Source organism: Nannospalax galili, unplaced genomic scaffold, assembly GCF_000622305.1.
Source record: "Nannospalax galili isolate Female #2095 unplaced genomic scaffold, S.galili_v1.0 scaffold149, whole genome shotgun sequence".
Lineage (NCBI taxonomy): Eukaryota > Metazoa > Chordata > Mammalia > Rodentia > Spalacidae > Nannospalax > Nannospalax galili.
Genome location: NW_008359763.1, coordinates 1640227 through 1664940, shown reverse-complemented (window position 1 = coordinate 1664940; position 24714 = coordinate 1640227). Strand labels below are relative to the sequence as shown.

Sequence of the window (24714 nt, the reverse complement as noted above, 5' to 3'; positions counted from 1 at the left end):
ATAAAAAAAAACCCATAAATGTTAAATTAAACTGTTAAGAACTTATATAATTGACTTTATGCTGTGTTCTCTAGGAAACCAATGTTCATTGTAAATGGTAATAGGTGGAGACAGTGTCATAGGAAAAAGATCAGGCTACCGGAGATGAAGCAAACCTAGCCTAGCCTGATCTCACAGTAGAGTACCGCTCTGGATGTTTGCCTCAGCTGACTTACGTGCCTTCTCTGCCTCTCACTGCTCTGCTTCTCTCTCTTCCTTTTTTTTTCATTTTTGTTTTTCTTTCTGAAACCAGAACATTTACTTCATGGCTGATGGCCGAGGTCCTCAGAAGAACTGGATGCCGCGGCAGATGCCCTCTTGGGTTTTGGTGTCTTTCCTTCATGGAATCCACATCTGACTTTGCAGTAGACAACTTTCGGGCATTGTAAATGGTAATAGGTGGAGACAGTGTCATAGGAAAAAGATCAGGCTACCGGAGATGAAGCAAACCTAGCCTAGCCTGATCTCACAGTAGAGTACCGCTCTGGATGTTTGCCTCAGCTGACTTACGTGCCTTCTCTGCCTCTCACTGCTCTGCTTCTCTCTCTTCCTTTTTTTTTCATTTTTGTTTTTCTTTCTGAAACCAGAACATTTACTTCACGGCTGATGGCCGAGGTCCTCAGAAGAACTGGATGCAGCGGCAGATGCCCTCTTGGGTTTTGGTGTCATTCCTTCATGGAATCCACATCTGACTTTGCAGTAGACAACTTTTGGCTGCCTCACCCACCCGGTCCCGGTAGTATTTCGTCTCTTCGCCTTGGTACTCCAGTTAGGCTTTCTCTTGTGCGTGGCAGGGCAGCCACATTTGCCACAGGTCGACTTCTAAGGCCTTAAAGTCACAGTGGTGACGTGAAGTGTGCGCGTTTGTGCAACACTTTCCAAACGATGACGTCCCCTTCGTCCTCTCGCTTCTGCTGCCCAGGCTTCTGTTGCCTCTTCTCCTTTAAATTGCGCCTCCTTCTTCCTCTCCTTTGACCTGTTCTTTCCTGTATACATAGATTTATTGGAGTCTCTTCCTAATATATGAAATACAGAGTATAAAACAAAGAAAATTCCCAGTAATCACTAAATTCTGTGAAACTATGAGTGAATTCCCTCTTATGTTAGCAACAGTCAGCCAGCTGGTACAGTCATAGTGCTATTCAGAACATCACCAGTACCCCTGACACCCATTAGAACCCAGGTGATTCACAACTACTTTCCGGCACAGCCACAAAGTCATGCTCCTGAAGGGTCCAGGGCACCGTGGAGAACGTCCCCTATGTCTGGAGTGTCAGTTTATTGCTGTCACTGTGGCACATGGGGCCCTGCCCACCAGGGTGGTTTGGCTGCAGTAAAGGCACACATTTCACAAAAGGAACATGAAAGCCCTGTTCAACACAGAGAGAGGAAGCTGGAGAGGGAGGCCAGCAGGGAGCCCTTCCTCTCCAAACTCCTCTTACCCTGCCCAAGTGACTCCAATAAATCCAGGACAAACTGTCCTGCTTCGCTTGACTGTGAGGCCCACAAGAAAGAGGACAAACACGGAGTCTTTCTGGACAAAGGGTGCGTCCTAGGTCTATGCCCTAAGCTCTGCTCCAGCAGACTTCCAGGAAGCTTAGTTAAGTAAGTGAACAATTGTCAAAAGCCAAAATCAAACAAAAACCAAGACAAAAGAAAACAAAGTAAGAAATGTTGCTGGGGACTTGGAGCAACTGGAACCCTTGTGCATCATTAGTGGCAAAGTAAAATGGCACAGTGGCTGTGGAAACCCATCTGGAGATCCCAAGGAAACACAAACCAAAGCTACAAGTGCTGTTTGACCCAGCAGTCCCACCAGCAGGTATCCCTGATGGTTGTCACTGTCAACTTGACAAGGTGTGGAATCACCTAGGAGACAACCTCTGGGCATGAGAGGGAGTTTCTAGATTGGTTGGGGAGGATCACTGTAAATGTGGGTGAAGCATCCCACGTGCTGGGGTCCTGGACTGAACGAGAACAGGAGGAATAAGAGAGCTGAGCACCAGCATTCATCTCGCTCTGCTTCCTGATGCAGTGTGACCAGCCATCTTCCTGTCTGGCATGCTAGCACCCCATCCCAGCCATGATAGAACTCGTCCAACTGTCAACCAAGCAAACCTCTCCTTCCTTGAGTTGCTCTGTGCCGGGCAGTTGACGGCAGCGACAAGATTTTCTTTTGAGGAATGGTTTCACGAGGGTTTAGAAACACACCTGAAGCGGTTTCCAGGGTGGGGTGGGATGGAAGGAGAGGATGGCTGAGGAGACAGGTACACACTCTTGTTTTCCGAATTCAGGAGGACGCGGCTCCTGAATCACTTCTGGGGTTATGTCTCCTTCTCTGTTTACTCCTTTAAAAATGTTTATTTTATGTGTTTTGCCTGCATGTGTGTAAGTGCACTCATGTTGTGCAATGCTCACGGAGGTCAGAAGAGGGCGTCAAATTTCCTGGAACTGGAGTTACACACAGTTGTTAGCCACCATATGAGTGCTGGGAACCAAACCTCGGTCCTCCACAAGAGCAGCCAGTGGTCTTAACTGCTGGACCATCTCTCCAGCCCCTCTCTGCTTACTCTTATATAGTAACAGAATGAAGTATCTGTTAACTTCCTTCTCTAGGCCTGTGGTTTTGCAGTCTCTCCCTTTGGTGAGACTGAGGACCAGGAGTGGGATGTCAGCAAGGTTACTCACTGGAGGCATCCACTTGCACAGACCTGTGGAATCTGAGCTCTACTCCAGACTGCCAGAGTCTAGACCTGCATTTTAGCATGATCCCTTTGGCACTGGATCTGCCTTCCATCAGCCGTTTCTCCATCTCTAGCCTAGTGAGAGGGTGACAGGATTTCTAGGTAAGCAAATCACAGCTGTTAAGTAACTGTTCTTGCTGCTTGATGGAGGTGGGTGGCTATGAATCCATCTCTAGGATGTTGCCATGGGCTGCTGGTCACTGTCCAGTGTACTGAATCCCTTTTCAGGACAGAGCAATCTTCCTCCTTCCCCCAGGACTGCGACTCCTTGCCTGCTCTGGTTCCTTATTTGTGTTCACGGAAGTTCAGATTCCTCGGCGGTGTGGCCAAGGTCTCCTGGTCTGTCCCTCACCCTCCAAAGCCCCGATTCTTCCAGCTGCCCAAAGCATAGGGACTTTTCCTGAGGGGAGATGAACCTCTGTGTCTCCACAGTGCCCAGCACTTTCCTGCACTCTTGCTTTTGTTTGAGTCTTTCTTCGTGCACACACAGTGGGGACTTCTGTAAGTGGAGGGAGGCGGGGCTGAGGAAGAGTCATCTTCCCCGGGATGGGGTCTTGAAGCAGTGTTCACCCTTCCATAGCTCAGGCCACTTATCCCTCTCGAAGGACGGGGAGAGAGGTCACCCAAAGGAGCTGGAAGATGCTGCCTTGCCCTTGGATGAGCCACTGTGATGCCAGGGACAGCCCACCAAGGCTCAGCCAGGCTGCCTCCTTCATCAAGACCACGCTCAACAGAGTGGCCCTGCTTGGTCCCACGTTTACTTCCTCAGGGGGCTTGACTCATGGTGCATGTACATACATCCCAATGCTGCAGGTGTTTGCTGGGGTCTGAACTCCCTTTCCAGACTGTAGCAAAATGAACATCTGTGCCCATCCCCTCTGAGGTTCATCTCACAGAGCTTGTCCTGCCTCTAATTGGAAAGAAAGGCAGCCACTCTCCCTATCACCAGAGACTGACCATGAAGAGTCCTTGCCTTAAAATGTGGTGAACCTGGGAGGCAGAGGCAGAGGCAGACTCAGGCGGATCTCTGAATTTGAGCCTGGTCTACATAGTGAGTGCCAGGTCAGCTGAGACTACAGGGAGACTGTCTCAAAAAGAAAAAAAGGGGGTTGGGGGCTGGAGAGATGGCTCAGGGGTTAAGAGCACTGGATGCTCTTGAAGAGGACCTGGGTTTGGTTCCCAGCACCCACATGGTAGCTAACTGTCTGTAACTCCAGTTCCAGGGGATCCAACACCTTTTTCTGACTTCGACAGGCATTGCATGACACAGGTGCACTTACATACATGCAGACAATACACTCATACACATAAAATAATAAAAAATAAATAAAATATTTTTAAAAGGAAAAACAATATGGTGAACTGGGCCAGGGAGTGGTTCTGTGATAGGGCCTAGGTTGAATGAGGCCCTGGATTCCATCTCCAGCATGGAAGTTCAGTGATAGAGCACTTGCGTGGCATGCACAAAGAAAGAAAGAAAGAAAGAAAGAAAGAAAGAAGAAAGAAAGGAAGAGAGAGCACGAGCGGGAGGGAGGGAAGAAGGAAGGAAGGAAGGAAGGAAGGAAGGAAGGAAGGAAGGAAGGAAGGAAGGAAGGAAGGGACAATTTCTGATGAACAGATCAGGAGACAGTGCTACTGAGCAGATAGCGCGTTCATTACCATTCCCAAGAGGAAGGGCTCCCCATGCCACAGGGATTGCCCAGGAGGCCTTAGGGTTGTCCAGGAGGAGGGGTGGGGTAGGTAAGGAAGGACAAGCAGGCTTAGGGTGTGTTAGGTGACACACTTCCAGCAGGCTCTGGGCAACTTTCTCTCTAGGTGTCTGGATCTTGATCCTGGAGTGCTCAGAGCAGGACGGTGGTCCTAAGAGAAAGTCTAACAAAGGAGGTGGCTATGTTTGGGCTCTAAACTGGCTGGTTTGCACAGGACAGCACCGTTACTGGAGAGTTGTGTCTTCTCTCTAGGGACTGGCTAGCCACGGGAGGAGCTGTGCGTCAGGGGTCAGCAAGGCCTCACATGTCAAAGTACCATAAAGCCAAGGTCAATGCAGGCCTTGACACACTCTTGCTGTGTGGTGCTCAGGCTCAGGTGTCTGCCAACCACCCACACTTATTGTCATCTGGCCTCTGGCACCATTCACAGGAGTAGGATCAGCAAGGGTTGAAGAAGTCTTCTCAGGCAGAAGACTTCTATAGGACCAAGTTTGGATCCCCGCTCCAGTGTCCTGAGAGCGCTTGGCTACTGCCTGTTTGTAAGCACAATGGGCCTATGAAAGTGCTCCTGCCCAAGAAGCAGGTGTCCTCCCAGTGGGGGCCTGCCATGCTCAAGGCATAGTCCTTCTCCAGACGGCCTGACTCCAGGAGGAGTGGGGTGGGCAGCCTTTCCTACAGGGCCAACGGTCCATAGTCCAGGGAGGAAGCACCCACACTGTGGACCCACTAGGGTCAGAGACAAACTTTGGAAAACCACTTACACCTTTTAGTTCAGGGTACTTTCTGACAGCAAGTTCTGTCCTACTGATGACTTCACGTGTTCCTCATAAACAACTACGAGGTATAGAGGACTTATTAGTAGTTCCATTTCAAGGTGAACTTGAGGCTTGTGGGTCTGGGCCTCTCTTGGTCACTTAGGCAATGGGAACAGCAAGATGTGCACCTCCATGGCATGGTGCTCTCCTTCACTATGGCCTCCATGGACAGAAAGAACCTTGGCCTCAAGGTTGTGGTTTCAACGCAAAAAACCTTCTGGCTCCAAAAGCAGATAATTTTGCAATGTCTCAGGCAAGGGCAGCTGGGGCACGAGCTGAAAGCACTTTTTGCCAAATACTTTTCGGATGGCACTGCGGCACAGGTGCTGTAGGGAGCGTGGGGTATGCGCCAGGGCGAAGAAAGACCGGTAGAAAGGCTCGTGCATCTAGAAAGGAACCGGGAGGAACAGTAAGGTTGTGCATGGAACTAACGAACATTGGTTCCCAGCCGGAGCACGGAAGGGTGGGGCCATCACATGGCTTACAGCTGCCAGGGAGACACAACCAAGGGGAAGCATTGTTTTCTGAGATCTGACCTCTATTCAGAGGATTGACAAACTTTCCTAAAGAAAGTTCTAAAGCTGGACCAGAGGGATATGGTTTGGGGTGATTTGCTCACATCCCTGTCTTGCTCTTCGCAGTTCCTGGGGTGGCCCCGTCAATGCAAAGAGGGGTGGGCATGCTGTCCCTCCATAGCAGAAGGTTCAGGAGCCCTTCCTAACCTGGCTGATGCATGGCTTTGTTCAGGCATTCATTAACGTGTGCAAGGAAGCCAAGTGTGATGGCACACGCCTTTAATCCCAGCACTGGGGAGGCAGAGGCAGAGGCAGGAGGAGCTCTGTGAGTTTGAGGCCAACCTGGTCCACATAGTGAGTTCCAGGCCAGCCACAGATACATAATGAGACCCTGTCTCAAAAAACAATCTGTGGCTGGAGAGATGGCTCAGTGGCTAAGAGCACTGGCGGCTCTTGCAGAGGACCTGGGTTTGGTTCCCAGAACCCACATGGTGGCTAATAACTCCAGCTCCAGGACATCTGACACCCTCTTCTGGCCTCTGTGGGCTTTGCATGTATGTGGTATATTTACATACATGCAGGCAAAACACTCATACACACAAAATAAAAATAATTATAAAGACTTCTCTTTATATATTTTATTTTATGCATACGAGTGTATTGCTTGCATGTATGTAAGTGCCCTCATATTGTGCAATGCCCATGGAGGTCAGAAGAGGGTGTCTGATCCCCTGGAACTGGGGTTACATATGGTTGTTATCCACCATGTAAGTGCTGGGAACTGAACCCAGATCCTCTGCAAGAGCAGCCAGCACTCTTAACCACTGAGCCATCCCTCCAGTCCGTAGAAGAAAGGCTTCTCTTGAAAAAAAAAATCTGAGGCTGGGCATGGTGGTGCATGCCTTTAATCTCGGCATTTGGGAGGTGGAGGCAGGCAGATCTCTGTGAGTTCGAAGCCAGCCTGGTCTACATAATGAGTTCCAGGCCAGTTGGGACTACAGGGAGACCCTGTCTCAAAAACACCAAAAAAAAAAAAAAAAAATCTGTAAACAAATGAACAAGAAACTTATGCAGTGAGATCCCAGGGGACAGTCTCTGGAAGCTTCTGGAGGGAAACATTCTCCCTCTTTGTGGTCAACAGTCACCTGTGGACTGTCTTGTGTGGACATTAAAGCCATTGCAATGTGAGTAACACATCAAATCTGAAGCTCCTGCACAGGACCAGAGAGGCATGTTCAGAAAACCAGTGAGAACCCGAGTCTTCAACACCTCCTTTCTCTGCACACCACCCAATGTAGGCCAGTTGTTTGTTCTAGCAGCCGTATCACCAAAGTCCTTATGTGTCCGTGGGGGACTGGCTCCCTGACCTCTGAGGGCACCAAAATCCAAGGGTGCTCAAGTCCCTTCTGTAAGAAAGCCTCCTGTCTGTGTGTAACCCACACACCATTCCATTTACTCTGAATCACCTCTTGATCACCCATCATGCCTGATAATACAAGGTAGATGCCACATACACAGGTTGTTGCTGTACTGTGTTGTTTAGAAATAATGACGAGTGATGGATGCCCAAGTGTGTCGGAGGACCCAATTCTCCCCAATAGTTTTGATCTATACTTGGTGAACTCTGTAGGCGCAGAGCTTACGGAGAAGCGTGACCATTACAATAACTGGCTCTTGGCGTGTGATTCTTGGACCTCAGGAGAAAACAGATGCATGTCCTCCCTCCCCCCAGCTTCTGCAGATATTTTACTTTCTGGGTTTGAGTGCAAAACTTCGCACAGAGAAGCAAGAAGAGAGTTTTGAGGCATCAAAGAAGTGGAAAGAGGAGGCCTTACCTGGTACACTTCTTCAGGGATCTCCCCCTGCCAGGACTCAGACACACGGAGTTGAGCATAGGCATTGAAAAGAACCTCAACGACAGCGGGTGCCGGCGCGCAGGTCTTCAGCACCTGGGGGAAGCAAGACACGTGCGGCAGGGTGGTGGGTTTGGGCCTTCAAGGGGAGAAGGGTGGGAGGTGCAGGCGTATGTGCACATCCTTGCCTGCCACTCTCTGGCTGTGATCTCATGGGCTAAAGTCACACTGGGCAGAGTGATGATCACCAGCACCGCAGGGCTGCCAGGGTTCCGTAAGCTAACCCACCTAGAGCAGGAGGTAGTGGCGTTGCCATGGAGCCCATGTCCTCTGGGCGGCTGCCAGGGGAGTATGGATGAAGTCAGGTTCAGGGACACAGGTGGGCCTGGGGAAGGCTGATGGAAAGTTCCACCAGCAGTGTGGCCCCGGGGCCATGTTCCCAATTTTGCACCTCAATTTTTTTAGTATCAGGAAAGTGGGAATGGGGAGGAGAGTCTCTTTGCTCCTCACTTTCCTCCTGTTGTGGCTCTTACATTAAAAAAATAATTTCAGGGTTGGAGAGGTGGCTCAGCAGTCAAGAACACTGGCTGTTCTTGCAGAAAACCCGGTTCAAATCCCAGCACCCACATGGCAGCTAATAACTGTCTGTAACTCCAGTTCCAGGGGATCCAATGGCCTCTTCTGTCCTCACAGGAATTACATGACACGGGTGCACTTACCTACGTGCAGGCAATACACACACACATACACATAAAAATAATAAATAAAATATTTAAAAAATCATTTTATGTGTACTAGGTGTCTTCCTTGCGTGTTTGTACATGCACCCATGTGTGCAGTGCCCATGGAGGCCAGAAGAGGGCATTGGATCCCCTGGAACTGGAGTCTCAGATGTTGTTAACTGGGTGCTGGGAACTGAACCCAGGTCCTCTTCAAGAGCAGCCAGTGCTCCTAACCACTGAGCCATCTCTCCAGGCCCCTGCAGTAGAAATTTTATGTCAAATTTGAAATTTGGGCCTTTCCCTGGGCTAGCCATACTTGGTAACCTCTTCTCTCTTATGATGGTTAGTGGTAGCGTACTCTGAGTTCCCAGTTAGCGCTACTATCACAAGAGCAGACGGCTGAGCTCTAAGTGTGCTGGGCTGTTGTCTTCTGATAACTCAGCTGGCTGTGTGTTCTCAATGCATCTTTGAATTGTGATGCCTCCAGCTTATAAAGGCTTTATTGGGACATAGCTTCATTGTCAGAAGGGCGCAGTAAATCTGCGCAGCAAAGACCGTGACTGCTTTGTGTATTACAGAGCAGTTCAGAAATTATAAATGCACATTTCAAGATCACTTTGGTAGCCACGCCATATTTTCTTTTCTGAATGCACTGTATACTTGATAAATGAGCTTAAGTTACATCAATAGATTTTTGATCAACAATGAATATCCTTGAAGAGAATTCAATTCTCTTTTGCCCCAATTCTCCTCAGTTAGGTACTCACATTGAATTTCTAGAAATGGAATTGCAGGGTCAAAGGGCACATACATTTCAAAGTTTAAGACAATACTGCTCTATGGTAAGTCTTTAAATTGTACACATTTTGAGAACTGTGAGCTGGCTTCTCCACCTTCCTGGCTGCATCTAACTGAGCCCTTGACCTTGAAGAGATTTGGAACATTCCCTTTTGTCCTAGTTTACACACCTTCATTATTTTGTAAGTTGCCCTGTTGGGTCTTTTGCTCATTTTTCTGCTGTTATGTTTGTTTTTTTCATTGATTTGTAGGTATACTTTATTTAGGATTATTTTTTGGGTGTTAGAGAGCTGGCTCAGTGGTTAAGAGCACTGGCTGCTCTTGAAGAGGACCCAGGTTTGGTTCCCAGCACCCACATGGCAGCTAAGAACATCTGAGACTCCAGTTTCAGGGGATCCAGTGCCCTCTTCTGGCATCCATGGGCCTTGTACACATGGGTGCGCTTACATACACGTAGGCAAAACACTCATACACACAAAAAAATGAATCAAAAATTTAAGCTGGGCGTGGTGGCGCATGCCTTTAATCCCAGCACTCAGGAGGCAGAGGCAGGCCCATGGCAGCTAAGAACATCTGAGACTCCAGTTTCAGGGGATCCAGTGCCCTCTTCTGGCATCCATGGGCCTTGTACACATGGGTGCGCTTACATACACGTAGGCAAAACACTCATACACACAAAAAAATGAATCAAAAATTTAAGCTGGGCGTGGTGGCGCATGCCTTTAATCCCAGCACTCAGGAGGCAGAGGCAGGCCGATCTCTGTGAGTTCAGGGCCAGCCTGGTCTACATAATGAGTTCCAGGACAGCTGGGGCTACAGGAAGACCCTACAAAAAAAAAAAAAAAAAAAAGACAAAAAAATTTAAGATTATTTTCTGGGGAGATAGACATTTTTGTAGCTAATGTATTCTTCCATTTTTGATACGAATATTTCTCATCCTATTACATTAGTAAAAGTCTTAAGTTCCATATTGCCAACACTGATAACTGGCACAATTATCTTATTCCTAGACCCAGCTGGGGGAACTTGCTATGGAGACCAGGCTGGCCTTGAACTCACAGAGATCCACCTGCCTTTGCTTCCCAAGTGCTGGGATTAAAGGTGTGCATCACCACACCTGCCACTTAATTTATTGGTTTTAAAAGATTTATTTATTTTTATTTTCTGTGTACAAGTGTTTTGCCTGCATGTATGTAAGTGCACTATGTGCATGCAATACCAATGGAGACCAGAAGAAGACATCATATGCCCTGGAACTGGAGTTACAGGTGGTTGTGAGCCACCTTGTGGGTGTTGGGAACTGAACCTGGGTCCTCTGTAAAAGCAGCAATTGCTGTTAACTGCTGAGCCATCTCTCAAGACCCTTAATCTAACTTTTTTTCATTAACAAAATTGATAGAAAAAAGAATTTTCCATTATTGACCCCCTTTTAGCCTAAATAAAACTGATCCTATTTGGGTCTCCTTCTTTTTTGTATTTATTTACTTTATTTTATGTGTCTGAGTGTATTACCTGCATGTATGTAAGTGCACCCATGTCATGCAATACCTGAGGAGGACAGAAGAGGGCATCGGATCCCCTGGGTTGTTTTATATAATATATAAATATTATATAATTGACATATATAATGGCAGATTTAATCTGCCAAGATTTTTGTATCTCCTTTGACAATTAAATTTGGCTTATTGTTTTATTTTTTAAATTTGAATTTAAATTTTTGGTGATAGGGTCTCACTATGTAGCCTTGGCTGGCCAGGAACTCACAGAGATACACTTGCCTCTGCCTCCCCGGTGCTGGGATTAATGCACCACCACACCTGGCTTTTCAGTTAACACCTTAAACCAGAATTGTTCTATCTTCCTAATTTTTGGGAAGAATTTGAAAAGTAGACAGTTACTGGGATTAAGAAGATACAATATAGTTTTCAGTGTCAGGATTCAAACCCAGGCCCTCCTTCTTGGTTAATGCTATGCCACTAAGCTACCCTTCCAGCCAGTGATAGAGTGCACTTGATTAACTGCATAGTTATTGGCACATTTTATTTGAACTTTTCTGGAATAATAATCACTTATACTTTCCTGGAAAACAATCTTCATTTTAAAGAAATTTAGACTTGAATATGTATCAATCAATACCGAGCAGGAAACAGAGGGAATGTTTGATACAGGATCATTATAAAAGTGCTTATCCATTCAGGGACTGCCTGTTTAACCAGGAGTGGGAGCTGGTGGGGGTGGTGATAAGGGACAGTACAGCACCCCTGAACCAGCTGCCGAGCTGTTACCAGCCTGGGCCTGAAGAAGAGTCAGGTGGGTTTTTCTTTTTTTCATATGTGTGTGTGTGTGTGTGTGTGTGTGTGTGTGTGTGTGTCTTTTTTGAGACAAGGTCTCCCTGTAGCCCCAGCTGGCCTGGAACTCACTATGTAGACCAGGCTGGTCTTGAACTCACAGAGATCCGCCTGCCTCTGCCTCCTGAGTGCTGTGATTAAAGGCGTGTGCCACCACGCCCGGCTTTCAATGTATACTTCTTGATTGAATTTTTGTACATTTCCTACAATTCTTCTTAATCTTATTTAGACCCCCTCCCCTATCTGCACCTCCATAGACTCTCAGCGGATTTCATGCATTCTGTCATGTAAGTTAAGGCCTATCAAGTTAAGTTTGTATCCCCAGATATCCCTTGATGTGAGTTCATCCCCCTTAAGACCAACTCTCCCTCACAGCAGTGATTAGCTGCCAGTAGTTCCTCGGCTAAGGTTGGCAGCCACAACTGGTCACAACGTTGAGCACAAGAGACCGCAGAGTGTGTGTGTCCCTGAATAGGACTATATTAAACCTCACCAAGGCAGGTTTCCTTACAGGAAGCAGGAGCGCTTGGCCGGGGACACTCAGCTTGCCTGAAGCTGAACTGGCCTGAGTCTTTCCTCCTCTTTAGGGGTTCACCACAGCCACACCTGTCAGATGGTCTCGAGGGAGCCTTGTAGGAGGAAATCTGGAAGGGAGAGAGCACCATTGTGCCTCCAAACAAGCACTGCTTGTCTTGGTCGTGCCTGAGTCTTGCTGGAGGTCTGTCAGTTTTAATTTTTTTTCAGTGAATCAGCTACTTTGTTTCTCAGTTCTATTACAGAAATTCTAATCTATTAATCACGATTGATTCCTCCTCTGCCTTCTCAGGGATGCTCAGTGTCTCTTTCCAACTCCTTTGCTGACTATGCAATTGATTTAATGATATGTTCTTTAAGTCAAAATAAAAACTACCTTATTTATTTGAAATTTTATTTATGTGTGTGTGTGCGTCTATGTTGCACATAGATATAAAAATGTACCTTTAAGTTCATTTTTGCCAGAAGTATCTTTACTCATTCCTTAATTTTGACCTTTTGTTTCACTGAAATATGTAATTGAAAATTTGTGTATTGAAACAGGCATTAAATATTAAGCCATATAATATTGTTTAAGCAGCATCACTACAGCAATATTATTGTTATAACTGGTCTGTCTGGTCTTGTTTCTAACTCATTTCATTCTTCACAGACAGTGGGTTTTGGGAACTGAACCCAGGTCCTCTGCAAGAGCAGTCAGTGCTTTTAACCACTGAGCCATCTCTCCAGCCCCAATTCTTTCTCTTACATTCTCTCTTAACCAGCGCTTTCTCCTTAATAACATGTGGATTTGGATTTCTAATTATATAAGCATATTTTATGTTCACAAATAATTCCTGGTGTATGCTCTAGTTTTATAATTTATTATAAATATATAGGTTACAAACATTTGTTATAAATACCTATGTTTCAAACACATTGCACACATATGTAACTAGTTGTTTATGTATGTTATATATTTGTGGCCTTGATCTTGCAATCTAAGCCAAGCAGACCTCAAACTTGCAATCCTCCTGCCTCAGCCTCCCAAGTGCTGGGATTGCAGGCATGTGCCACTGTGCTTAGCTTAAAATTTGGGGGGCTGGAGAGATGGTTCAGCAATTAAGAGCGCTGACTGCTCTTGCAGAGGACCTGGGTTCGATTCCCAGCACTCGCATGGCGGCTACAAACCATCCTTAACTCCAGTTCCAGGGGAATCTGAAGTTCTCTTCTGACCTCCGCGGCATTGCACGACATGGGTGCACTCACATACATGCAGGCAATACACTCGTACACATAAAAAATAAAAATAATATTTAAAAACAAAACAAAACAAAAAAACCCCTCATCCCCTCTCTAAAAAAAAAAGAAAGATTTTGACGACATTCTCTGGCCTCATCTGCTTCGCATCCGCCATAGTTCACTATGGTCTATGTGTTACTGCTGTGGTACTCTGCAGTCCCCTAGTACATGATGTGATTCTGAGGAGATGTGCTCTGTGACTGCTATTTGGACTGACACCTCCAGAGGACTGCTCCTGTTACTGAACTATCTTGCTTGTGGCTGATGGTGTCTGCCTTCCCTCTCGGACTGCAGGATCCTTTAGGACAGGAGTACTCCCTCCCTGATCTTCTCATCCATCTCTCCCAGGTCCACTTTGCTGGTACTTGGCCAGCGCTCATAAATATCTGTTGCATAAATAACTGAGTAGAAGCATTTTGTTTTGTTCTTTAAAAAAAATATCAAGGGCTGGAGAGATGGATCAGTGGTTAAGAGCGCTGGCTGCTCTTACAGAGGACCTGGGTTTGATTCCCAGCACCCACATGGCAGCTAACAAGTGCCTGTAACTCCAGTTCCAGGGGATCCAACACCTTCTTCTGAACTCCATAGGCATTGCATGATACAGGTGCACTTATATGCATGTAGGCAATACACTTATACACACACACACACACACACACACACACACACACAAACGTATCATACAGGGCACATACCTTTAACCCCAACCCATTTGCAGAGGCAAATGGATCTCTGTGACACTGAGACCAGCCTGGTCTTCTTAGTGAGCTCCAGGCCAGCTGGGGCTACAGAGAGAACTATATATGTTTCATGCCCCGCCCCAATCAAAATAAAAGTATCACAAAGGCAAGTCATGTTTTTTTTGAGTTCTTCGTATCTTAAAGAAGATTCTTGCCATCGGGATGAAATCCATCTTGGCTAAGTCTAATGCTTGAGTGTCCAAACTTTTAGTTTAAAAATATGTTGACAAAGACTGGGGTATAGCTCAGCTTAGGAAGAATCCTTGCCTGGTGTTGCAAGAACCTGAGTTCAATTGCTAGCACCACATAAAATTCCAGTATGGTGGTGCAAGCTGTATTCCCAGCACTCAGGTGCTAAAGGTACGAGTATCCGAAGTTCAAGGTCATTCTCAACCACATAGCAAATCTGAGGCCAGCTTTGGCTAAATGACACCTTGTCTCCTCCCCAAATCTGTAGATGATATTTCATTATTTTTTTGTTTATATTGCAGTAGGAAAATGAATCCAGCCTGACTTTTATTCCTTTAGGAATAATCTGTTTCTTGCTTGAACAGTTTGTAAGATTTTTCCATGTATTTTTAGAACAATTTTGCTAGAATGTCACAGGTATATTTCCTATCAGGTATTTATAGGGAACACCCATTTAACCTCTTAGCGTCAAGACTTCTGCTGAGTTTTCTTCTATGAAGTCTCTGGTTATGACTTTTCATTCTCTTGTCCTAGGCTGTTCTAGAGCCCTGTCACCAGCTGTGAGCTGGCTCTACCCTGTCCTGTGTACCTGCTACTTTCCTTCCAGATGCTGGGACAATGGAACGAGGTGATGTCATTAGAGCCCAGAGACCAGGATTACCCAGGGAGCCTGGAACCAACTCAAGTCAGGGGCTGCAGAGCAGGGACTATGGGTTAGGTGGTGGCTGGGACCAGGAAGATGGGTGTTGAGTCAGGAGGAGACACAAGAGATGTTGATGGAAGAAGGAGGAAACCTGACTGCTCCTCCCTCCGCACTCCAGTTGTCTATGGAGCCCCTACTGAACCCAGCTACAGGCCAGGTGATATGGGTTGGGCCCTCTCACCTGGCCCTCGGAATACAGAACAGAACCAGGGTGAGCAGGGAGGAAACCTGGGTCTGCAAAGGCAGTCTGAATGGCCCAGACTCACGTCACTGGTTTAATTTCTTTTTGGGAACTGGTTCAGCCTTTGCCTCTTTCCGCGTGTAATGGAAGGTGTGCCAGTGCTCCCACTTCCAGCATGCTCTTCTTCTCAGACTGCCCTGACTTCCATTTTGCCTGCTTTGTGCTCACAAAGTAGAAATCTTGTCCTTTCCTGCTTCCTGGAGAAAAACACATGGTTTCTGGCATTTTCTTCTAGAGCTCTTGGAGATACAAATTTCTTCTCTGTTTTTCAATGCTGTTCTCTTTTTGCAGTCCCCTCCCCTGTGAATCCATCCGCTTTTCTTCCTCTTCCTCCCCTTCCTCCTCCTTTTAATTTTATCTTACTATTTTTTGTGTATGAATGTATTACCTGCATGTATATAAGTGCACCTGTATCGTGCAATGCCTGTAATGGTTTCTCTGCGAGAACAGCTACTGCTCTTAACCACTGAGCCATCTCTCCAGCCCCCTCCTCCTTTTAAAAATGTGTGTGTGTGTGTGTGTGTGTGTGTGTGTGGTGTGGTGCACGCCTGTATGCGTGTGTGCAGAGGCCGGAACAGGACACTGGATGTCTTCCACCATTGATTTTGGTGTCATTGCCTCTAGGGCTCTGACTTGCAGTTTTAGGTGCTCTCAAGATCTGCCGTCTCTGCCTCCCAATGCTGGGCTTACAGGCATGTGCAGCCATGCCCAGCTTTTTATATGGATTCTAGGGATTTGAACCCAGGACCTCATGCTTGCTGAACCAGGGCTCTTACTACTGAGTCACCTCCCCAGTTTCTCTTAATTGTTTTTGATTGAGGTGAGAGTCAGTTGCAAAGTTTGTCATCATATAGGGAGGTAGTGGTCCTGCTCTGTGTCTATCCATCTGGTGGGTGACTTATGGGGGATGTGGCCTGTTTCCTTGTGCCTGTCTGCCCAGGCCTGAGGCCTCTTCCTGTCCCCCTCTTTCTGGCAGAGTTCCCAGGATGCTCTGAACCCTGGGTTCCCTGTTTCTACCTCTGTGCTTTCTTTACTCCACTGCCTGCCAGTACTCCCTCTGCCCACTCGTCCTGGCTAGGTCTGCCTGGCTGCCTGATGGCTCCTGGTGTCACCACAAAGGGACGTTGGACAAGAGGCCACGGTTCGGGTGCTGCCCCAGGCTGCTGCCGAGAGTTCCCCTTCTCTTCCCTCCCTTCTTCCACTTCTTGCTGCTGTCACCAAAGACATTGTTAAAAAGACCAGAATCACCTTTTCTCCAAGCTGACCGGTGCATCTGCATCGTTGGTACATTATTCTGTTTTGTGTGTGTGTGCATGTGTGTGTGCACACATCTCAAGCCTGTGTGTGGAGGTCAGAGGACAGCTTTTGATAGTCGGTGCTGTCTACCACATGGGTCTTGTGTAAGAATTACTATCTCTGGCCCCTTTCTTCCGATCTACGAGCATTACCAAGTCAAGCTAAGGCAGTCTGCAGAGGAGGAGGCAGAGTGAACGCAGGCTGAGCTGCAGCCCGCAGGCTCGGGACCCAGGAGCATCCTCCAACTTCTTCCAAACAGGCAGGCCCTTGTCCCCGCCAAGGTGTTCCTTACTTGATATTTTGGGGCTTCCCGTGCCACTCCTGGGCCACCTCTCATGCACCACCGTACTTCTCATTTTGTCTACCGCTTCTGCTGGGGGAAGCCATGCTCTTAAGAGCGGTTCCTGCTGGACCCCACTGCCAGTCTCCTTGGTCAATTCTGTTTCCTGAGGCCCATGCTCCTGGCGGGTCCTGCTTTTGCTCTGCAGTGTTAAATGGCTCCCAGGGACTGCACGCTGCACAGACCTCCCTGACCCTCGGAAGGGAAGAGCTGCCCCTTCCCCAGAGCCAACCACTACCTCTTTCCCCAGCCCTACCCCCACCCGGGGCCACAGACTGTGACAAAGTCTTACCGCCTGTCTCCAGGAATTCATTTTCTGTCTCTCCTCTGTTCCGCCTCTCTGGGGCTCCCCGCCCCTCCCCGGTCCCCCAGCACCGTGCCCCTCACGTTTGCCAGGCAGCTGGCTGCCTTCATTATTTTTACGCCAACACAGTTTAAAAATCTCCGCTGCCTCTGTGCTGTCTGCGGAGAGGCGGCTGCCACATTACTCTGACACGTTGATGTCATTAGTGTCCAAGCACACGCTCTTCAGCTAATGAGGCGGCAGAAAGAAAATTAAGGGGAAAAATCACACAGGCACATTGCTTTATATGTAGATGGAGAAATAAAACAAGGGCAAGAAAACAGAGGCGTGCTTGGTGATGGCTTGCCTCCCTCCTCCCCTGGGGACTGCACAGCCGGCGCCGGGAAATTGGGCCTGAGTTTTGACCACTGTTCTGCAGCCTCCCGCCAAATTCTGGTGCAGCTGGGGTGGGGGCTGAAGTCACTTTACCTAATTCTGTACTTAGGTTCAAAAGAACACAAGACACCAAAAGACAAAAAGCTGTGTCAACCCTTGGGAACGAGGCAAGACCCAGAATCTGCAGATGTTTCTAGAACCTTTTGAACCCACCCCCATCTCTACTGTTTGAGCTCTCTTTTCCACATCTGAATTTCCACACGGTTTCCCCTCTCATTCGTCTCCAGCTTCTTCTCCACACTCAAGCAGGAATCATTTCAACACACATCATGTAGGTTACCTCCTCCACTTAACCTCCACGTAACCAACGGGGTTCCTGTTGTTCTTAAGGCCGAGACCCTTCATGCCCGCCAGCTCAGCCGTCCACTTTGGCGGCTCCCTCCCTTTCCTCTCTACTTCCTCTGCCACCTTTCCCAGGGCACATTCAGTGTTTGTCCTACCCCAGAACATTTGCCTGTCCTGTTCTCTCTGGAATGCCCTCCCCCTACCATTAGCCCTCACATCTGGGCTTGCTTACTGAGTGCTTGGTGGGGGGTGTCTCTGATTCCCCAGTGTGATGGTCAACTTTATCAACTTGACAGGATCCAGAATCGCCTAGGAGACAAACCTCTGGGTGTATCTGTGGTTTTAATTGAGGTGGGAAGACCCACCCTAAATGTGGGGGGCACCTTGCCATGGGCCCGGGGCTGAGTAAGATAGAGGAAGAGAGCTGAACACCAGCACTCATCTCTGTCCGCTTCCTGACTGTGGATGCCACGTGACCAGCTACTTTGCCCTGGTGCTGTCAGGAGTCCCCACCACGGTAGGGCTGCGCCCTCCAACTGTGGACCCAGATAAACCTTTCTTTCCTTGAGGTGCATTTGTCCCATATTTTATCACAGTAACGAGGAAAGGTGACAAATGCTATAGTGGGCCAAGGCCAAGGTCATGTCTGACCCCCATGGGCAGGAAGTCGGTTCCCCACAGCAACTCCAGCCAGGACTCCTGAGCATGTTTACAAATCTTTTTTTATGGCCTGGTGTGGTAGCGCACGCCTTTAATCCCAGCACTCGGGAGGCAGAGGCAGGTGGATCTCTGTGAGTTCGAGGCCAGCCTGGTCTACATAGCGAGTTCTAGGTCAGGCTACAGGGAGACCCTGTTTCAAAAAGACAAAAATTTTTAAAAATTATTTTTAGTTATGTATGTGGGTATGTACAAGAGTGCATGTGTCCTAGGATGTCAGAGGCATCGGATCCCCCTGGAGCTGGAGTTGTGAGCTACCTAAAAGAGCAGTATTGGCTGTTAAAGGCTGAGCCATGTCGCCATTGACTCTCTAAGCAAGTTTGTTAAATGAATATGTAGGTGAGCACGTGTGGGATGCCATGGGTAGCTCAGTAGATGCAGTGGTCAGGGGAGCAGAGGGGAGCCCTGTCCTCACACCTCTGGGACTCACCGGCAGGGCTGAGGCTGAATTCCTCAAAACTTGCAGGTCTGTGGCCCCTTTGGGAACAACTCATCTCTGCTCTACCGGTAAAAGGACCTGGCTTTGAGAAAGAGTCAATGCAGGGAGAGGTTTGAGGGGCCCAGTGCAAAGGCCTCTGGGGAGGGTCAGTGACATCAGTGGACAATACAGATAGCCACTTGATCCTCTGCTGATTCAGACAGCTCCAAAATGAACATGGGGGTGGGGGGTTGAGTTAGAGGGTGTGGGGTCTGAGGGGCAGACCATGTTCTTTCTAGAGGAGACTGGGATTGAAGGCCCTCCAAGCCTCTTGGTGGCTCTTCTGGGATGAATCAGAAATGTGCTTTTGAGGATGTGGGAGGGCAAAGGCCTACTCCCTTAAAGGAAGGGAGATGGGGGCTGGAGAGATGGCTTCGCAGTTAAGAGCACTGACTGTTCTTGCAGAGGACCTGGGTTTGGTTCCCAGGACTCACATGGTCACTAACAACTGTCCATAACTCCAGTTCCATGGGATCCAACATGGGTGCACTTACATACATGCAAGCAATACACTCATACACATAAAAAATAATTTTTTTAAAAAGAAAGGGAGATGGGCTTTACTACTGAGTCATGAATTGGAGGAGAAACTCAGCAAACCCTTATCCCAGATCATGGCTGCAGCTTACAAGGTATGGCATATGTCAAACACAGTGGGGTTCACATTCATGTATCTCTGCTCCGGAGCCCTGGCCCTAACCCTGGTCCTGTTTTATTGTCCAAAATTGAACCTGGGTTGCCTGCCCCTACCTGCGCCCCTGCCCTGCCCACACCTCTGCCTTTGGCGTGAACTAGTGGTTGGCAGGGCAGAAAGGCCTAGCATCCTAGACAAGCTGACTCCGAAGCCCTGGTACCCTTGATTTTCATAGCAGCTCAGTGCAGCACAGCTCGGATGGATGCGTCCTGTCTGCCTGCCGTGCTGATGGCGCTTTTGTCTGGGCATCGGGAACTGTGATTTATGTCACAAGCTCGCTGTGAAGCCTTTTGCCTCAGTAATTCTGAGCTCCACGGGTGTCTCCTTACATCTATTTAAAGTATGCCTGCTGCCCACTGGTGTGGAGCTCTGTGACATTCCCAGAGGCTCGGTGTTCGCCTCTCCATGGTGCCTGTATCTTGGCCACGGAGCATCTTTGCGGTGGGTTTGAGTATGCTTGCTGTGTGCCCTATGGGACTGTTAAGCCCAGTCAGGTCTGTCCCTTTGATGTCCCACATGGTGATCAGATCCCTTCCCGGTGCAACTGGTAGGGAGCCTGGGTGGAGGAGCTTGATGCCGCCCTTCTCCCTGAGTTTTGTCTGCCTGTCCCCACGCAAGGCCAGATCATCACAGGCACATCTAGCTTCAGGGTAGTTAAATGTATCCCATCCGCTGACTGTTCTGGGATGCTGGGATGTGGGTATTCCCCCTAGAGGCACATGGGTGTTGATGCAAAGACGTCAGATGCAGGCTTGTGTACCTGAGCTGCAAGAATCCCTTCCCTTCATGCAGCAAACCTTGATTGAAGATCTGTATGTACCCATGCTGTGTGAAGTGCAGGGCAGACAATGCTTTTCGGTACTGAGATTTTGAAAGAATTGTCCAATTCCTTCCACAGTGGAATTGATCACAGATACTTCTTATTGCCAGGGGTCAAATGCTTCTTACGGCCCTGCAGCCACGCATAGTCCAGCTCACCCAAACTCATCCTCCACCACGCACGATGAGATGAACCTCTGGCCACACCCCCATCAATAGGGCTTGCAAGGCACTGAGGCCTCTGAAGCTGTGCGGGGGCGCTCCGAGCCATGTGCTCCATGGCTAGGTCAAGGCAGGATGCTTGCTGTGCCAGAGATATCTCTGACCTAGGAGCCCTGTCCCCAGGGTCTGGGCTGCGGGGTTGCCCTTCAAACTCCAACGACTGAAATGATGTCAAGGTTAATAAAGGGCTATTTCTAGCCACTACTGAGGCATGGTAAGTCATTTAAAAAAATAGTTACATTTATTTATTTATTATTTAGTGTGTGAGTGTGCATGTGTGTGTGTGCGTGTGTGTGTGTGTGTGTGTGTGTGCATGTGCCATAGCTCAGATGCAGAGGTCAGATAACAACGTGTGGAGTCAGTTCTCTTTTCATTATGCAAAGTCCTGGGGCTCCAACTCAGTTCTCTAGGCTTTGGCATCAAGCACCTTTAGCCATTGAATCATCCCGCCAGACCCCTATGTTTTCCTTAGACGAAATCAGCCCCACCTATTTTCCATCATGGCCAGTCACACAAGTCAGTTCCACTTCGTTCTCCGTGTGGTTCCACATGATAATGACTGGCTTGTGCTTCTTGGCCTAATGAAGGTAGGATGTGAACCGGAAGGGCCCTGAGTCTTGTTTCCCCATCACAGGTCTGTTGAGAACCGGAGTGCTGGGATGTGAAGGTGTTCTGGGACACGAGAACGCTAGTGTTTCTGAGAGCCATCACACTGAAACCTGTGGCCTGAGATCACCATGGTGGTATGACTCCGGGGACATCGTCTGAAAAGAGTCAGCATGTTCGTCTGGTGAAGAGACACTTGGGGAATTACCCAGTGGCGTTTCCAGTCTGCGCTTGGCTGTCCTTGGCCACACTCTTCACTAAATGCACCCGTGATGCAAAATCAGCATTTGAGAGAAATGTGCGCATCTCACCATTTAAGAGCATCTATGGGCTAGAGAGATGGCTCAGAGGTTAATAGCACCAGCTACTCTTGCAAAGGACCCGGGTTCAGATCCCAGCACCCATATTCAAGCTAACAACCATCTGTAACTCCAGTTTCAGGGCATTCAATGCCCCTCTTCTGATCTTCATGGGCATTGTGTGATAACGGTGCACTCACATACATGCAGGCAATAACATAATAAATATAAAAATAATAAATAAAACACTTAAAAGCTTTTAAAAAGAGCATCTACATCACTGTTCCTTTGGATAACCTTTGGATAATAGTTTCCCAGATATTTGTCCAAACTCATCGGGCACAAATATATATTCATATGCCGTAATATGTTTATATGCCTTTTTTAATTTTTGAGACAGGGTCTCCCTGTTGCCCCAACGGACCTGGAACTCACTATGTAGACCAGGTTGGCCTTGAACTCACAGAGATCTGCCTGCCTCTGCCTCCCGAGTGCTGGGATTAAGGGTGTGAGCCACCACGCCCGGCAATATGTGTATATATATTATATTGCCTATGGCTGATGTATCCTGGGAGATGGGGGCAATTTTCTAATTTAAACAAATCAAAACTTTGCAAGCAATGGAACAACTACCTTCAATGAAGTCTTTTGGGTAACACATTCTTTTGTTCTGGCCAATACAGTGGAAACACTTTTTGTATGTGTGTGCTTGTGTTCATGGGTGTGCATGTGTGTGCATGTGTGAAGGCCAGAGGTTGATGTTGGGTGTCAGTCCCCAGTTGTTCTCCTTATTTTTTAAAAAAATTTAATGTATTTTTATTGTATGTGTATGAGTGTATTGCCTGCATGTGTGTAAGTGCATCCATGTCACGCAATGCCCTTGGAGGTCAGAAGAGGGCGTTGGATCCCCTGGAACTGTAGTTAGGCACGGTTGTTAGCTGCCAAGTGGTTCCTGGGAATCGAACCCAGCTCACTGCTTGGCCAGGCTGGCTGTCAGCAAATTCCAGGGACCCTTCTGTTTCTGCCCCCTCAGCACTGGGATTTCAGGTGTTTGTCGCTGTGCCTGGCTTTTTATGTGAGTGCTGGGGACTGAACTCAGGTCTTCATGTTTGCACAGCAAGCACTTTACCAACTAAGCTATCTCCCAGACCCAGATGTTAAAATGTTTTTTAAAAAGTGGGGGCAGGCCAGATGTGGTGGTGCATACCTTTAGTCCCAGCACTCCAAAGGCAGAGGTAGATGACTCTCTGTGAGTTGGAGGCTAGCTTATTCTACATAGTGAGCTCCAGGCTAGTTAGGGCTGCATAATGAGACTGTCTCAAGAAAATCCCACCCAAACAGAAAACTGTGGGGGCTGGAGAGATGGCTCAGTGGTTAAGAATGCTTTGTGCTCTTGTAGAGGCCCCAAGTTTGGTTTCTAGCACCCATGCCAGGAGGCTCACAACTGCCCTTAATCCTAGCTTCAGGGGATCTGATCCCCTCTTCTGGCCTCTGTGGGTGCCTATACTCATGTGCACCCACACATAATTTTTTGTTTGTTTTTGAGACAGGGTCTCCCTGTAGCCCCAGCTGACCTGGAACTCACTATGTAGACCAGGGTGGCCTTGATCTCACAGAGATTCGACTGCCTTTCCCTCCTGAGTGCTGGGATTAAAGGTGTGTACCACCACACACAGTACACACACATAATGCAAAAAAATAAAATCTAAAAGAAATTTAGCAAAAATATCGTGTATTTGTGTGTGTGTGTGTGTGTGTGTGTGTGTGTGGAGTATGTGTGTGTGTGTGTGTGTGTGTGTGTGTGTGTGTGGTGTATGTATGTGTGTGCTGGCATGTGTATGCCATGGTGCGCATGTGGAAATCAGGATCACCTTGAGTATCTGTTTTCCCCTTTCACCTGGTTTGAGGCAGATCCTAGCTTGATGCGCAGGCTAGGCTAACTGACCCTTGAGATTTATTTATTTGTGTATTTATTTGTTTATAGGCGTAGGTGTGTGTGTATGTGCTTTGGAAGCTGGAGATCAACCTTGGGTGTCACTCCCCAGGAGCTGTCTATCTTGTTTTTCGGGACTTGATTTCTCACTGGGACCTGGGGCTGGATGGCTAGGCTGGCTGACTGGCTGGATCTGCCCCGGTGCTGGGCTTTGTACATGGTACTGAGGAGCCAAACTCAGGTTCTCATGGTTGGGTTGCAAGCACTTTACTGACTGTGCCAGGTCCCGTGACCCTGGACATTCTTGTTAATTTTAGTGATTTTCTTACATGTTTTCCTTGTTCATATTTGCGTAGGGACTTTATTTTGGCAGCACTTTGGGTCTTCCTCATGAGTATTTTAGATGGATAACACGATGAGTGGAGAGGTGCTCTCAGCAAAGTTTGCAGGAGTAAGGGGTTGAGGTCTCAGTACAGGGGAGACCCAGCCTGGGCACATCAGTAGTGGCCTTTAATTTCCCTGCAGTGTGGTGGGAGATTTGAAAACTTAGTTTGCTCATTAATAAGGCGCTGAGCGGGCTCGCGAGTTCATTGCGGATCTAACGCCAGCTGTGTCGAGAGGCTCATTTTCATCTTTCTGAAAATTACACCAAAGGACAAGCTGCCAAAATGCTCCGAGCTGTGAAGACGCCACCAAGGAAAGCGCCTGGCGTCCCCAGGTGACTGCTCTGAAAGGTGACATTCCGAATGCTTAACCACTGTGCCACCTCTTCACTTTCCAGTCTGGCCACTGGGAGACTTCTAAACCTCTGCTTCTCAAAGCGGGGACACAAGGCCCACGGCCTCGAACCCCCCGCCCCGAGCAGACCCTCCCACGGCTGCCCAGGCCACCGCAGTCCGGACGCACAGCACGCACGGCAGGTCCCGGGGACGCTCCCGGTGCCGCCAGCGCAGCGTGCGCGCCTTACCTTGGGGAAGGCGTCGGGCCACACTGCGGGGGCGCCGTGGTTGAGCAGCGCCTGCGCGGTGCGCTGCGGCGCGGCCCCGGCGGTGCAG

General features: G+C 48.3%; 1 protein-coding gene across 1 annotated transcript in view; it reads right to left on the bottom strand.

The window, feature by feature from the left end:
• Positions 1-5507: 5507 nt before the first annotated feature.
• The window catches only part of Asb18 (ankyrin repeat and SOCS box containing 18), a 73840-nt gene continuing 54633 nt past the window's right edge, over positions 5508-24714 (bottom strand). The window contains exons 5-7 of the mRNA XM_008823676.1: positions 24627-24689; positions 7658-7771; positions 5508-5693 (exon numbers count right to left, since the gene is read on the bottom strand). Of these exons, the coding sequence (XP_008821898.1) occupies positions 5508-5693; positions 7658-7771; positions 24627-24689 (363 nt within the window). The remainder of the gene's footprint in view (positions 5694-7657; positions 7772-24626; positions 24690-24714) is intronic.